This window comes from Uloborus diversus, chromosome 7 (genome assembly GCF_026930045.1).
Source record: "Uloborus diversus isolate 005 chromosome 7, Udiv.v.3.1, whole genome shotgun sequence".
NCBI lineage: Eukaryota > Metazoa > Arthropoda > Arachnida > Araneae > Uloboridae > Uloborus > Uloborus diversus.
Window position 1 is genome coordinate 149,211,944 of NC_072737.1, and position 17,892 is coordinate 149,229,835.

A 17,892-nucleotide genomic window follows, 5' to 3' on the forward strand; every position below is an offset into this window, starting at 1 on the left:
TTAACACGTGCAGATTATAGCAACGAAGAAAAAAAAATCCCTGAAAAAAGTATCTACAACGCCTATATTAATGGAAAATTCCTCACCTCCATGACAGAACTTATCAATGTCATTATTTCTGAGGTAAATATAAATGATGGAGGAGAAATGCATCAATAATAGGCATTCTACAAAATTATAAATTGCCAGTATATAATCAAATTTACTAAATACTATTTCATCATACATTTGAAAATTACTAATTAAGCCGTACTTTAATAAAGAGAGCTTAATATTACATTCCCAATAATCATTAAAATAGTTGATTGTTTGCGCAATTAACAAATTACTACTTTGATACTAAATTGGACTCTATTTTTAAATATTTAAAGTTTTTTCTTTTTTTTTTATTTCCATGAACAAGGCATTTCTTAATTTTTTTTTATTTATTTATGAGTAAAATAATTGGAACTTAGATCGGCCATTGTTTATGGTTACTTTTAGTAGGTAACACTTTCATGTAAGAATGAAGGAAAAAAAGAAAACAAAAGGTTTCGGAATTGAAAAATATTTGCGTTCAAAAGTTACGTTTTCTGGAGAATGACCCAAATATAAAATATTCCGCTGAGCATACATTTTCGCTCTAATGGCAGGCTCGCAAAAATCACAAAAATTGAAGCCTCACGAAAAAAAGTGCTTTTACAGTATTTAAAAAAAATGATGGCTGTATATTTCTCTATGCATCTTCTAAGACTTCTTAACAGCAAGAAGAAAAAAAAATATTTTTGCTAGCAAAGCATGTTGAACAGGTTAATTTATTCATTAAATAATAAGCAAAAAATTTTATTTATTTATTTTTTTGTAAACATTTTGAGAGTTGAAATTATTTTTACAATTTTTATAAAAATTAAAATGTATTAATTAGTCGGACTCCAATATTGTTAAAAAATAAATAAATAAATAAATAAATTTCAAGAGGAATTTAATAAAAGTATTTTATTTCTATTTATTTAGCTTTTTTTAAAGAATAAATTAATAAATAAAATAATAATAAGAACAAAAATGTAAGAGCATTTTGAAGACGAAACAAAGTTTACACTCCAAATCTGCCCATGTATCTCAAGAACAATAATAAAAATAATAATAATAATGATACGAAGAAAAAGGCCCTCTCCTCTTCCCGCAACAAATCGTCACATGAAAAAAAATTATATCAATTTCTATAACAATGGATACGTTAATTCCTATTGATTCAAAAAAAGTTGAGTAAATTGTAAGTCATGCTCACTCAAATTACAAGTTTTCATTATAAACGCATTAAATATGTTTATATAAAAAATATAAGATTGAAAAATATCAACAGAATGGCTTTTATTTTCACTGAAAACACAAAATCTTTGGCACCTCAAATACTAAGTACCTATCCGAAATTAACGCCAAACAAAATGAGTCGAGCTCCTACAAAAACGTTGTCCTGTTTCAATTATTTTAGCTCTATTAATCACCAAAGTAATTTAAGTACGACAAGTGAAGCTCCTGTTCACCAAGTTATAAATGTCACTCTAAATTCTAAGAATACCTCTTTTAAATTAAAGACAACATTCAGTAACTCACCAGAACATGAGAATGTACTGTATCTTGCAATTGTTTCATTAAAATCAAGAATCTTGTCAAAAAGAAAAAGACATCGCGTAAAAAAATTGAACAGGAAGCCGATTACAATAAGACACTTACCAGAGGCATGCAGTCTGGGCTGGAAAATGAGGAATTACAATTTAGGAGAGTCCCACAGGCTACCATCAGAGGCAATGTTTGTGAAATGGGCATGAAAGATTATCTGCAAAGAAAAGATCGAGTTCAGGAGTCCCGACATTTACATGCAAAGGAAACTTGTAAAAAGTAAATTTACAAATGAATTAAATAAATAAAATAATAATAATAATAAAAGCTAAAACCAAAATTAAGTCGTTGAAGTCTTTGTATTGGTTAATATCCAGGAGAACTAATCAGTATACAGATAGAACGAATGGTTTGTTTGATAAAAGAAAAATGTTACACAATCTCCGTTTCAATCTTCCACAACACACTTGGAGTTTTGCAAAAAATAAAATAAAATAAAATCCTGTGATTCCAAGTTAAATTCACTATTTTCATACAACAGAGAAATATCCAGGATTTAGTAAAGACAAAAAGAAGTTCGTCCTGAACTCAAGTCTACTATTCCGAATTTCCAAAATCTATTTTCTGGTATTAGCTATTTCACTGTTTTAATGGGTTTAAACCAGTGATTCTCAACCTGTGGTCCGCGAACAACTGGAGAAAATTAATCTACATAATTTTTGTGGCTTTAATTAAATTTATTAAAGAAAACTTTTAGATTTATATCATTTCATCCATCATCCAATATTAATTGTTGTGAAAATAAAATTTATATCGTATGCAGTCTGTTTAGGATTCGGAAGGGTACCAAGTGGTCCTTCAGTAGTGCGAAGAATGAGAACCACTGGCTTAGACAACAGGCGGCTAGTGCACCAAAAAAGGGTCACTCACCGTCACGTGAGGAGCAATCAGACTATAATTTCACCAACATTTTTTACAGCGCTTAAAATTCTAACTAAACAGGAGTACGCACGTTTTTTTAATATTTTCATTAGATACAAAGATGATTTTGATACAGTTACTTTTTCTAAATGTAGTTTTGTAACTGAAAATTTAATTTATTTACACACTCCGCGTACGGAACATCTGAAATCAAACTCTTGTAATTTGATGTATGAATTAGTTAATATTTTTGCTCTTTTAATTTAATGACGAAAGAAATTGTTAGTTTTCAAAGCTTTTGTTCCAATGTAAAGGAAACATATTTCATTTGTTGAGAAATAATAAATCGTTGGGAAAAAAAAATAGGTTTAGGGCCGTTCTAAAAATTTCGCCAATTTGTCCCGCACGTGACAGCTCATATATTTCATTAAAACGTAATAATTGTAAAAGGTTTTGAACTAATATTTTGCTTGAAAAACCTCACATACGTTTGTCATTTCTTAAGCAACAAAATTTCGCTCTTTTCACATTTTACATTAGTATTTTTAATGAAATATCTGAGCTGTCACGTGCTGGACAAAATGACCGTTTTCAGTGGAATGGCCCAGAAGTGGGGGGACAAAAGAGGTGTGGTAGAAGGATTACGGATGGAAGCACTTAAAGCCCAGTTTTTCTGTAAAACTGAGCTACTTTATTAGAATTCATTATTGATTCTAAAATCTGGACGGATCGATGACGTAGACCCCCCCCCCCCTTTCCAATTCGAAGCTCCATTTCAAAGTAATAACATGAAAAAAGCTTATTGGCATGGAATAGTGGAAATTTAGTTTTCGTGAATGTTATCATAGTTTAAAAAAAAAAAAAAATCTATATATCGTTAGTTCTGTACCTCAGAGCCAGAAGAACGCAAGTCACATCATGATAATTTTACAGGAGAGGGGAAAATATTTTTTATTTATTTAAAAAATATTTATTAATAAAAAATGGCCCATGCAAATTATGGGATGCTCGCTCTTTTAACCCTGGTAAAAAATTCAAAACATTTTTTTTAAAGAATTTCTTTAACGTGGCTCGATGCGGAGTATACTTCTACATAAGTAATGAGCCTCATTTTTAAAAAAATACTTTTAATGATCAGATTCTTACAAATACTTAAAAATCTTCAAAGTACGACCCTTCTGCGTCGATACACTTTTGCCAGCGCGATTTCCATGAATTGAAGGCTCCCTGGAAGTCCTCGACCGATAAGCTCTTTAGAAGTGACGTCGTAATAGACTGGATGGTTTCCACGGTGTCCCAATGTTTCCCCTTCAGCTCTCGTTTCAGTTTGGGAAACAAAAAAAGTCGGGCGGGGCCAAGTCGGGACTGTAGGGTGGCTGGGGAAGCGCGTCGACGCGAATTTTGGTCAAGTAGGAGGTCACAACAAAGCTGGTCTCTGGAAGCAAATCTTTCGCATGCCCAATTCTTCCGACACAATCTCATGGACAATTGTTTTCGGCAAGTTCAACGAGTCTGACAACAAACGAACACTCATTCGGCGGTCTGAGTTCAACAATTCGCGCACACAACTCACATTGTTGTCCGTTTTCGAGGTTGAAGGGCGTCCAGACCGGGTCTCGTCGGTGACATCCTCACGACCTTCTTTGAAAGCTTTGTGCCACTTTTTTGCCTGCGAATACGACATGCAAGCCTCCCCGTAACCCTCCTGAAGCATATCGAAGGTTTCCTTGGAAGTTTTGTTCACTTTGACACAAAATTTTATCGCGTAGCGTTGTTCAATCGTTCTTTCCATTTTTAGTATGACAAGTGCGCGAAACAGGGGTCTCCTTAAAATGACGTCCTCACCGTTCCAGAGCTCGGAGGCGACTGAGGCATGGCTCGCTGGAAAGCTTAGGGTTACCCCCACCACTTCCAAGCGGTCACGCCGCTCGGCGGTTTACGGTCGCGTCACAATAAAATAAGGCTCATTACTTTCCGGACAAACCCTGTACGTCACTCTGGCTCTGAGGTACAGAGTTTTTAACTCGAAACAGAGAGGAGGCCAGGCTCCTTTACTTTTGGATATATATATATACCTAGAGCTGCCAACTTTTGAAAATGCAAAATCATAGCAGTATTTTTAGGCTGGAGGGGGGGGGGGGCGCTGCTTCAGAATCAAACAGTGATGAATTGTCAACAGTATATAAACAAAATAATACTTAATAAATTTAAAATATGATACAGAAAATATTAATACGGAATAAAAGATTTTATTCTGAATATTTTAAGATGATAAATTCTTGACTATTAGCTGTACCTTTCACCCGGTCGGCATGTCTTTCTGAAGTAACATGCTTACGGCAATCATCATGATCACCATGTTCAACTGAAAAATCGCTATTGCAAAAAGTAAATCTTGCATAACCCCTTTTTAAAGATGAAATAGGGAATAGCCAAGTACTTTTTATATTCTTCACGATATTTTTGGAATTTTTTCTCTTTTTTGCCGAAGTACCCATAAAATGCATGAAAACTAAACCGGCAGCACACGTGTAGAAATTTGATTTTCTGAACTTACCGGTTTAGTTTTCATTCAGTTTTTTTTTTTTTTTTTTTCCGTTCTTGGGATTATAAATTAAAAAAGCAGAAAATCGTAGTTTTTGAACCCACTTTCGTAGCGTCGTAGTTTTAAACTGTAAATCGTAGAAGCGATTTTTTTCGTAGCAGTTGGCAGCTCTGTATATACCTATCTTACCTCTCTTACCTACCTCGCCCCGAATCAAAAATGGTTTAAGCTCGAAATTCCTTCAAATATAGACTCTACCTTTTCTTTAAACCTGTTTGATTTGTTCAAATAACGTTTCTAAGAAAAACTTTTGACTTTTAGAAATTCATGAAGATTTTATACTTAAGTAGTATTTTTAATAGTTGATATACGTTAAACATTCATATAATTTAATTCTTGTTAAGTAATTACATAAGAGCTAGAGATGGGAATGGTCGGAAAAAAGTCGAAGATTTTTGGAAGAAAAAAGTCGAAGATTTTTGGAAGAAAAAAAGTTTTTTCCTTTTCGAAAAGGTTATTTCCACTCCAGAAAAATTGAAAATTTTGAAATTTTTAGCATAAGACAATTTTTTCAGAAATTTATTATCTTAATATTCTGATGCTTTTTTTTTTTTCTTAAAATATGATTTATCTTCAGAATATCTCATTTAAAAATACTACCTTTGATAACGTAAGCTGTTATATAGTTTAATTTCCTGCACAGTACACCTATTATTTGCTAATTTTCTTATTAACACTAAATGTATGCAAATAACATAATTAGTATGTCAATAATATCAATTAATGGAAATGTTTAAGATCAATACAATTTCAGTTAATGTGTGATAATGCACATACATATGCATAAAAGCGTGTAACATTTTTTTTAAAGAAATCTGTTTAAAATTTTAATTTACTTTTAAAAAAAAACTGCAAATAACAGTAAAAAAAAAGAAAACTAGATTTAACAATGAGATTGTTTCCATTGGTCAAGAGTACTATTTTTAGTCACTTAAGTTGATGGAATGAGCAAAAAAAAAAATAATAATAATAACAACAACATGGACCCAGAAAATACTTTCGTCTTCCCCAACATTTAATTTTTAATTAATTTTTTTAAATGTCCGATTTTTCAAACAAGGCGTGGTCTTTATGACGTCACAGGTGATGTACTTTGGCACGGAATTTACTCGCGCGCTGAATGCTTACGCTTGCTGTCTACCGCGTTTGAACATTATGGTAATTCAGAAGCGGATTAAACATTGCGCTCTACGCTTGCTGTCAACCATATCGTTGCCAGTACATGTGAGTAAAGATGCGAATTAAATATTGCGCTTGCGCTAATGGCATTAGTAAATTGCATTTCATCACTTGTGATGTCATATGCAGAAGCGTAAAAAGTGAAATTGAGTCTGCGCAACGATTAAAATATATTTTTAAAAAATAGTAGGGGAAGCTGCTGTACCTACGGGCAAAATTTACTTTTCAATATTTGCTGGTCTCTGGGAATGGATAATCGATTGGAAAAAATTTCTGGCAGAATCTACAACTTATCATCTAATTTGGCAATTTTTGTCAGGTGAAAATCTCAAAGATTTCAACTTCAAAATTTTTTTCTTAAAAACTATCTTTTTTATCCGTGGGTATCCCGTTCACCTCGCGGACAGGTGCCTTTGCACCCATGGACATATAAAAAATATATATATAAGTTGGTCTGAGGAACTCAATTATATTTGATACATTCTCGTAAGACATTTTATATTACAATAATTCAAACATCCATTGAAAAAACCATTAAATAAAATATCCAACAGAAATTGAACTTTGAAAATTGATCGAAATTTTTTCCCTTTTTTAATTTTCCTTAGTTTTTAACATCAGTGAACTCTTTAAAATAGTTATTACTCTTAAGAGAGTTAATGATGTTATGAATAATTAATATTTTTCAAACAAAAAAATAACTAGATTCATGATAGCATGGCTCTCTATGTACATACATAATACCTTCAATTTATATGCAAATTGAAACATTTAACTAAAGTTAACCCATTTCAAAAAAACTCAGTTTAGATTAAACCAACAAAAATCTAGAAAAGTCGACTTCAAATGAAAACAGGTGGGATTGACGGTCTGTAGATCCTACAACAGGTGAGCGTTACTGTAACACTATATCTTCATGCCCTACTTCAAATTCATCATCATTGTTGAAAGCAAATTTTGGACGTTGATGAAAAGACATCATTTTGAGGGACTTCATATTGTAAGAAGACTCAAGTGTGACCCAAGGAGACTAAAAATGCAGTCCGTGGGTACACATGGTTATGTGTCCTTGGGTACAAAGGTGCGCCATTTTGTTTTTGCAAGTCAGTCACATCGACAGGACCACAGTTTTATAACATTAAACTCAGATACAAAACCATCAAAATATAGGGAATCATGATACCTACAACAAAAGTGAATAATACAATCCACGAGGGACGAGAAAAAAAGAAATTGCTCGTGTTTTTTTTTACTTGGATCCTTCTAAAACCGAAAAAATGTGATAGAATCTTAAATGTTCGTTTGATTACGTTGAAACTTCCTGGGGTACTGGAGAGGGCTGTGACACACACGTTGAACCCCAATTAGGATCTCTCTCGACGATACCCGGAATTTCCCGATCAACGTCCGTAGGCACAACCGTCCGTGGGTCCAACTTCCCCTATTAAACTTACAAATTGTTTTTAAAAAAATGGTCAGATCCTATGTTTTCAAGCATGCTCTTTCAGAAAAAAATACTTTTAAAATTTCGGAAACGACCCCATTTGCAAAAATTAAATTCTAATAAAAAAAAAGTTGAATAATGATTTGACTAATCTAGATAATTTTTGGTGTTATAAACGAAGAAAGCTATTGGAAGTTATGAAAAAAAAAGCTATTTTTCTTTATAATAAATATTTTATGCATATATCTGTTAAGAAGGGGGGAGGGGATTGCAAACATTTTTAAATATTAAACACAATATGTGTGTTAAGAAAACAAAATTATTTAAAAAAAAACTACATTTTTCAACTTTTGTTTCCAATTTCCTGGAGAAAAAATAACAAAAATAGGTGGGTTTTTTTCTTCCGCTTCCACGAAAATTATACATCTCTATAACAACAAATTATTGTAATTTAATTACCTCATAAGTTCTGCAGTAAAATATTTAATATTTTGAATGAATTTATGGGGTTAGATACTTTGGAAAATAGTTTTGAAAGCGAGTTATGTTCCCGTAGACTTAACATTGTACTGACCAAATCCTTCCAGTTTTCTCTCTAAATCCAGGTTCTCGTTAAATCTGGGGTCGTTATAAGCGAATTCAACTGTAGATTTATTTTGCTTACTTTCAAGGGAAAAAAGTAGGGCTGAAAATGGATCGATCTCATAATCAAAGATTAAGAGGTATTAAAAAATGAAAGAGGAACATGACTATGGAGAGGAATGTCAATCGAATTACCTTGGGTGCTATTAGACAAATTGGAATAGTATTGTTAAAAATGAAGAAGACAAATTTAGTTTCCAATAAAATAATTATTGATTTGAGTTAGCTGTTGAAAAGGCAACCCATATATTTCTGTCTACAAATGATTTTTATTTCTTTTTCTTACTTTTTATCTCTTGCTTTTTGAACCGAACTGCAATTTGATGTTGATGTTCAAATAGGAAAAATAATATTTGTCGTTTTTTATTTTATTTTTATTATTTTTTTCTTTTTGGTGAGACATTTGACGAATATTTAAGTAAAAAATAACAGTAATTGTTTAATTTATTATTCTTATGATATTAAAAAATCAGATTAACTTTCATAATCAGAGCATTGACAAAACATCCCCCCCCCCCCACCAACAACAGTTAATTTCTCAGTATACGAATGCTTATATTTTTCAGCCGTTGCGAAGAATTCATAAATGGATGCCTCAGTTGCCAAATCGATTAACTCCACTTTTTAAAAAAAATCCTCATTTCTGCTTTAATAGTGTATCAGTCAAAATTCAACTTGAGCAATTAAATAAAAAACGCAAAGTGATAACTTCTATCATTTTTCCAGCATTAAATTAAAAAACAAAGATTTTTTTCTTGAAAACTGTGATAACAGTATGCTAATTACTTCAAGAGTAAAGGCAAGACAGCGAAGTAATTAATGACGGCTTCCTCTTTGCTTGTAGGGTTGTTTATTTTTTCGTAGCTTGGAAAGAAAATTCAAGCAAAGTAAAATAACTTTACAGACGCAATCTTAGGAAGCTCATTCTAAGACTGAATACTTTGACCTTGAGGAAAAAAGATGCACAAATATGCGGCACTGTATAATCGCACCTCATTAATTTTACTTTTTTAAAACAAATAGTTGGCGGAAAATTCGTAGGGAATAAAAGTACTTCATTTTGCACGAAATTTTTTTTATTCTTCATTTGATCAATTTTCCCTGAATTTTTGCTATTTTTTCAAAATTCCCTGATATTTCCCTGAGTGATAAAGTTCCCTGACTTTTCCCTGATCTCCCAGATCTGTGGCCATCCTGTTGTAGCACGTCCAGAGACAAAAGCAATTACTGCAGAAATCCGATTTTTTTCGGTTCGTTAATATAGCAGATAAGGTGGGGTTGGGGGGGGGGGGTAAACACAGTACGCTTTACCTACCCCCACAGGGAAGGAAGGTGTTAAGGGCTGGTGACCCAGAGGAGCTAATCATAATCACTTCTCGCTTGTTCGCCATTTTGTCTAATTTAATAATAAATAAATAATAAGTGGTCCCACTTGTTCTGCGACTACATTCGGTAACAAGCAGAGACATCTATAAGGTGATGATAAGATTGAAATGATATGGAAACTGATATTTATAGAAAAAACATTTAATTAATAATAAACACTTCCGAAATACTAACTTTGCGATGATTAAGAAACAACTCGAAAAACCAACGCAGCTATGCTTGCGAACATTCTTATTCAATTATCAACAACTGAGTGCTGCCACTCAAATACAAATTTTATAAAAAATAAAATTCAGACCTTATACATCTAGGGGTAGCCAACTGAAACTTCAGAACTCGCTTTTTTATTAAAGTTCCTCCAGAGAGCTGTAGATAAGATCCAATACAGTTGACTCCCAGCTTACGCGAGGCATGCGTTCCAAGACCCCTCGCGTAAGGTGAAATTTCGCGTTGTGGAAAAGGGTATGTGTAAAATTTTTTATAAACATAACCAATCATTTTATACACTTGTAAACACCACCTTAAACTGTTAAAAACCATTTCTTAACTATAAATTAGTTTCCTACATAAAGAACTGAATTTTTATTTCCATTTTTTAAAAAATGTTTTTTTCAACATGAAATACTGCTACAGGTATGATGCACAAAATCAATCATTAATGGGGAAGAAAGACATGAAATAAACCAGTACGGTACGTACAGTATGTAGTGGGAAAAACAAATGCCTTATAGTTGTACTATACAGTAGATCCAGTAATGATATTTGTATCTTTAAAAAAGTGAAAATGATATGCTGCGTGATTAAACTGTTATTCTAACATATTTTTAAATACAGTTGCTTCACAGTTGCTCACTTCAAACTTTTATAACGTTTCCCATCTATGGCAATACCTCTCTTCCTGGTTTCTTTAATTTACAATGAAAAGCAGCTTCCATTTTCATTATTTTTGCATTTTGCTTGGATACTATTACTCGGTGAACTTTTATGGATTTCCTTTCCTTGACTTTTAATTGTACTTACGGAAGATTCACTCGTATGTAATTGCTGTACTACCGTTTGACGCATTTTGTAGTTGAGCTTCAGCTTATTTTGAGAAGCTTTAGTTTTTCTTTTAATTGTTTGAAACTTTCTCTTTTTATCTTCACCTACTTTCGATAAAACAGCGCTCTTAGATTATTATATTTCAATAACTTTCGCATTTAGAATGAAAAAAATAAATGGAAAATGAGAAGTATATGTAGTTATTTGTATAAGCGATGTTCAGGCTAGTACGGTGTGGGTACTTCCGCTCTTAGTGATGCAAAAGGGATGAAGGTCATTCATGGAAAGAAAAGAAAAAAACTAGTAGCCCATTTCGAAGCGGAAACTTACACACCGTGCTTCCCTTTCGAAAATTTTCATGTTGGGTGCGAAGAATTCGCGCTAGGTCTAAAATTCTTTACTGGTGAAAAAATCGCGTTATATCCGTTTCGCGTATGTCGGATCGCGTTGTAGCGGAAGTCGACTGTATTCCTAAATCAGTTGCCTTATGAAACCCTACCATTGTTTTTGAATCACATTGTATATGGCATTTTGTAATAACCCTTTCAAGTGAAGTACAAGGCTCTTCATTCAAGTCCTAATGTGCTTACCTTAAAATTTTTAACTAATCACGGCACAGAGCATGTACCAGTACAGGAATTAAGTATCTCCGTAATGTGTGAATCACGTACAATTGAGATCAGGGCTATCCGAGTGCTAGCGCCTAATCAGCATAAGGGACAAAAAACATCTTTCTGTTTTCATCTTCTCACAAAACAGTTGCAATGACATTAAAGCTCGAGATCACGGGGTTATTTTTAAAGGGAAGGTATGAATGCAGAAGTTATTTTCAGACATCCTCTCTCCAGACAGAGCACAACGAATGCGGGCTAAAAATAAAAACCAGAGTCCGCAACGCAGCTAGCATTATCACTCAACTTTGAATGGTAGATTATTTCAATGCTTATCAACATCGTCCGAGTAACAGCTTGTTCTTCATTAAAAGGAGCTTGGACCCTCATTTTCGGGAATAACCACCTAGCTTTTTTCCAAAGAAAAAAAGACAGCAACTTTATTCTTATACATGACACAATTGAAGTATGCAATGTCTGAGCTCTGGAGCTCAAAAGCAATACAGGGTTATTTGTAATTCAATTAGTTCGATCACAACAAACTATCCTTACCCAGTGGCGGATTTACCACATCGCAAATGTCGTAAATACGAAGAGCCATCACGACATACGTCCCGAAGAAGGTTCTAAAAAGGCAGATGAAAATTATTTTACGTAATTCTATTCATCTCAAAGGGGCTACCAAAAATGTATTGCGACGGGCCCTTAACACTAAGTACGCATCGTTTTTACCAATATAATTTAGGCACGAACTTGCTTTTAATATTTTAAAACTTTTTATGGTTTTAACCCTTTGAGGCATAGAAATAAAACTGCGAACCTGAAGGACATGCTAATAACAGATGGATTATGTTGAAACCATTCCCAGGGAGCACATTTCGTTTCATAAACGTTATAAAACGGTTGTTAACGTTGTATCAACCATTTAAAAACGTTTGTGAAAGATTTAAACGTTATGTGCGCAACCTGGGTTGTGTCAGCCAGCTGAAAAAAAGTAGGACTCAAATGAAGCACTATGCCTCAAAGGGATAACCAGTGGCGGATCCAGCCGATTGTTTTGGGAGGGGCCATCCGAAATTTTTGAACAAACTCCCTAGGGCCGAATTTAGCTCCATGCCGGCCCTATGCAAATTTGAAATCTTCGCCCCCTCCCTCCCTTTAAGAAGCAAAATATCCTTGACTCAAAAAAACGTAAAAAAGTGTTCCCCAGATTCAAACTGTCAAACTTATGAAGAAATGATGGCGTTTCACATTCTGAGGCGCTTCGATGAAATGATCACAGTGATCTCCCAAAAATTTTTTATTCGGCAAATTTTGCTGACGATTCGGTAAATACCATGATTGAAAAACATTTGACTTTCATAAGATATGTTAAGTAATCATTATTAAATTACAAGAAAAATTGTCTCTGTGGGAAATGAAAGAATGCTAAGATTTTACTTTCAAGAATAACAATTTAATTCAAAAAATGTGTATTATAGTAGCAAATTTACCACCCCTGAAATGTTTGCCGCCCTAGGCAGCTGCATACTCTACCTATTGGGAAATTGGGCCCTGATAACTCCCCAGAAATTTTATTAAAATAAAGTTTTAAAAACTCAATTTTCGGGGTATCTAGGCATTAACTGAGGAGGTGGATTTAGGAATCTCCCTCGAAAATGTTTCAAAATTGAAATTTCCCAGTAATTTCTGAAAATTAGGAAACTAAAAACGCATTTTATATATTTTTGATGATGTACGGAGAAAAAAGGCTATTTTTTCGACCATAGGTCGAGATATTTTCGGAGTAAAAAATGTCGCTTTTTCCAACAGTGTCAAAAAGAAAACTGTGGGATGATTCCTTCACTTTTTATTGATAGATTTAATGTAGATAGTATTGTCAAAATTTCAGCTAAGCCTAAAAAAGTTCGAGATAAAATCGCAAATTGCTCCCGTCGTAATGACGTTAGAGCATTGAAACAAATTGCTGAGAACGCGGAAAATTCTACCCTTTTCAACGATATATAATATTAATATGTGCAAGTAATTTTTCACCCCTTTAACAGCCAATAATAGGCAATTTACGTGAAATTTGGGCCTAAATATGAATAAAAATAGAATTATCGGATTTTTTTTCGAATTGTAGCCTATGTTACTCAGTAAGAATGCACCTTTCATATAGTGAAAGAATTTTTCAAATAGGTGCAGTGCTTCCGGAGATTACCTCGAACATATAAACACACAAAAATCCACCCTCTCTCTTTATAATATTAGTAAAGATATCGTTGCGAATTATAAAGACAAACAAAGGCAAAAAAGAATTATGGAAATCGATTGAAATCATCCGATCGCGCATGGGGCCTAAAGTTTGAAAAAAAAAATAATAAAATAAAAACATTTTTGAGGGGTTTTTTTTTTTTTTTTTTTTTTCTTTTTTAATTTTTGATTAGACTTTTCTTAACGTCCTTAAACAGATCCTCAAAACATTGTGTTTAAATTTGGTTTCGATCAGCTAATATCTTCCGGTCGCGCTTAAGCCACAAAATTTTCCAAAATAATGAAAAGTCTTAAATAATGAAATCTATTTGCTTTGTCAACCACCTCGAATGTGATAAAAGCCCAGGATTTTGTATAGCCAAATCTTCTTAACAGGTTCCTGATACAATTGCCTTTGAACCATCAAATAAATGTTGCTTATCTTCGCTGAACGCGTTTTGGCCAATCTCTGCGGGACCAGGCAATCAATTCTCTGAAAGTCAACTACCGGAAGATTCTGGCAGTCAACTAACTTTTCCCTAATTGATCCTTTAGAGGTACTATACCCCGTTGTCTTACCATTCAAGAGCTGAAACTTGTGGCGAAATGGCAACTCATAGAAATGGAGGAGACAAACTCCCCAATGCACAAGCATATATCATGACAGAAAACTACAAGAGTTGTAGAACTAAAACAGCTAGATCAAACTAAATAATAGTGCACTGAGATCACTATACTGAGAGATGAAGACTGAAAAAACGATGTAGGGAGACAGCTGACGGGGTTCTAGGAAGACGGGGATGGCGTGTAGGGGAGCTCCTCGGCCAGGCGAGTGACATTGTCTGGATTGCTGAGCGACTTCTGAGCACAAGAGTTTCTAAGGCTTTGCGCGACTGGAAAACATTGACTAAACCTGACAGCTTTTTTTTTCCTATCTTATTATCAGTTCAACTAAAAAAATACTTCGTCTATTTTATTTAAATTCTGATTATTCAATTAAATACGGATATATATATATATATATATATATATATATACTAGCATTCCCGTACCCGATATTGCTCGAGTAATGGAATTAGCAGGGTTTAACAGTGTTTGGTGCACCTAGTTTCGAAAATCCCCTGTAATAATTACTTATTACCTATAATTTTTTCTAATTTTGGGAGGATCCCGGGGCCCCTGGACTCCTTATATATATGCCCTTGTCCTTAACCGATCTTTAACTGTTACTAACGATCCTTTTAAAGTATTGATTATCTTTGCAAACACAGGTCATCCACATTTTATTGTTATGCCTATGTTTAAGTGAGAACTTCTTTGTATACAACATTTTTAGTTTTTTTTTCTGGTGCTAAAATTATTAAGCTGCTTGATGAACTGACTTTGGAGCAAGCTACACAACATTGGCTGTTTGAAAAAAAAGTCTTCTCTTAAATCGATCCCTGCTACTTTTAATGTCTGTCCATGTGACTTATTAATGGTTATTGCAAAGCAAACTTTAACAGGAAACTGCACTCTTCTAAATTCAAAAGGATAGTCCGCCAGTGATGATGTTCTTAAAAACTTCGTTTCTAGTTTTGAAAAAACGAAAGCAAAAGACAGAAACATTATGATTTGACTTGAGAAAAGCCTCGAAGAATCACGTGAGAAACAAAAACAATATCAAATTTATAGTTCGCTATCGACCAAAAGTTGAGATGAAGTACTGAATAATGATTTGAATGGAGGAAAGCTTCGAAAATAAGGGATTTGAATTTCAATGACAGGTTTTAATTTCGCAGAAATTAAGGGGTTTTAATTAATTTCTCCCGAACTAATTGAGCTTTCGAAAAATCCTTTCTTAGTGGTTACTTTTGTAATCATACGGACATGTCTGCCAAATTTCAAGTCTGAAGCTTCAGCGGTATTGGCTGTGCGTTGATATATATATATATATATGTTATCTCAGGACATTGATTTTTATATATTAAGATATATATATAATTTATTTATTTATTTTCGCTTATTAAATCAACTTCAGTCATAAAGTTAGTAGTTTTGATTGATGGAAAACAACCCATGTAAATACAGTTAATAAAAACGATAATTTTTAAGAAGCACAAGTTTGTGAGGCGATATACAATACAAAAATGAAAATTCGTGATTTTTACGCGCTTATTTGTATACAAATATATGAACTGAACTGAAATAAACAGCTTGACAAAGTAGATTTTTGCACTTTTTTTTAAAGATTAATTCAATATTAGAAAAAGCCCCCTCCCTTCTCCCTATACTATCATCAACATGTTTCTGAAAGCACGAATTTTTGTTTGGTAGGTAACTGAAGTTTTTTTTTTCATGCCAAACGACATTTAGTATAGTATATATAGTATATATGGAATCGCAAACGTATAATTTCATGACCACTCAAGAAAATCGATATCTATAGAGTGCTTTACACGTGCTATACAGTAAAACATATTTGAATGTGAAACATGTTGAATTTATGTGTTAATAAACTTGACAGTTTTTTAAACAAATCAACGGGGAAAGCGGTTACCAGTTTCCGAAATTAGCTCCATGATACGTAATATTTTGCATCCATTAATAACCTTATGAAATAAAACTATGGCCTATGCACAGTGGCGTAGGTACACTTTCTGCCGCCTGGGGCGGTTCCTCAATTTGCCGCCCTTTTGATGGGAAATAGTTAATACATTAAAAAGTGAAAAGTGTTTTAATAAGATTTTAATAAAGAAAATTTTTTTTCCTTCCTATTTTTCTTGCAGAAGAAAGAAAAAGAAATTCAGAGCTCCACCAAAAATTTCCAAAAGTTAAGTCAAAATTCGGAATTTTAAGCAATTTTTGGAAACGGTTCATAGAAAAAAGGTTTCCAGATTTTTTTAAAATAAAAACCAGTTTTATGCTTTCTTTGGTGACGTTAGGGGGATTGGGAGTTCGCAAGGAAATTTTCCGAAATTGAAAACTTAAAAAAGCAGTTTTAGGCCATCTTTGGATACGTGAAAACATTTGGGAAGGTTCAGCGCTGTCCGGAAAGCTTTTCAACAGAACTCAAAAGCACTTACATGTAGGCTGTATCTAGTGGTGTAAGACAAATACTGGATTTTCCTCCCGAAATATTTTCAAACTTGAAATCAACTTAAGTCTATCTTTGATGACATTAAAGAGAATAGAGAGCGTACGCAAGATCTCGTGAAATTTTTCGATGGAGAAGTTTCCAAAACGGAATTGTAGGCTACCTTTGACCGCATAAAGTTTCCAACTACTTCCAAAAATGTTGGGAAGTCAGATGGTTTTCCCGTCTCCCTATGAAACCTTTTGAAAATGACGTCCTAAAAACGCGATTTAAGCCGTTGTTTGACGGACAACGTCATGAGAGAGAATTCGGAGGGGGTTTCCCAACCAAAATCTTTTTTGAAGCTGTTGCTCATTTTAAGCTCTTCATCATTGAGAAAAGAAGGCTTTTCGGTCTTCCCTTAGAAATTTCTAAAAACGAAATTTGGAGTCAACTGTGATGATGTTAGGTTCGTGCACATTTGGGGTCCCTACCTTAGAATTTTTCTGAAATTTAAGTTTCAGAAGCCCAACGTTAAGCTATTTTTGGAGATATTGGATGCGATGGGGATTTTAAAGTTCGAAATTGATGTCCTTAATACACATATTAGACTACCTTTAACCACGTTAAAGGAACGGTCAGGGATTGGCCAAACTCAGAAATTTGCTGGTATTGAAATTTTAAGAACTCAATATTAGAGGCTAAAAGATGAGATATAAAGGGATGGGTTGGGCGTTATCCTTTGGAAATGTTTCGAGACTCAAGGCCGAAAACCGCACTTTTGGGCTTTTGGTGACGTTCAGGGATAGGAAGGATCTTCCGGTTGCTCTTCCCGAAAAATGTGACACCGCCCTCAGTCTGTAGCTTCAGACGAAGGATGAGAAAAACAAACAATATAATGCTGAGATGTCCACAAGAACAACACATGTTTTGTATTTGAGTAATTTTATTATCATAGTCGTACCACAACCTTAATATTAAAAGACCTCTTTTTTTTTTTTTTTTTTGACTCCAAAAAAAAGATCAAAAGCATGATTTACTTATTGGGAAAACGCGTTGATTTTTTTCGCATCGAAAGTGTGAAATTGCCGCCCCTCACAAAGTGCCCCCCCCCCTGTGGCGGACCGCCCCCTCCGCCCCTCCCTAGCTACGCCACTGCCTATGCATAAAAAAG

The 17,892-nt window shown here is 33.8% G+C and overlaps 1 protein-coding gene across 1 annotated transcript in view; it reads right to left on the reverse strand.

Moving 5' to 3' along the window:
- The window catches only part of LOC129226939 (uncharacterized), a 156,814-nt gene that overhangs the window by 113,233 nt on the left and 25,689 nt on the right, over nucleotides 1-17,892 (reverse strand). Inside the window, exon 3 of the mRNA XM_054861567.1 lies at nucleotides 1,714-1,816. Coding sequence (XP_054717542.1) covers nucleotides 1,714-1,806 — 93 coding nt within the window. The 5' untranslated portion in view covers nucleotides 1,807-1,816. The remainder of the gene's footprint in view (nucleotides 1-1,713; nucleotides 1,817-17,892) is intronic.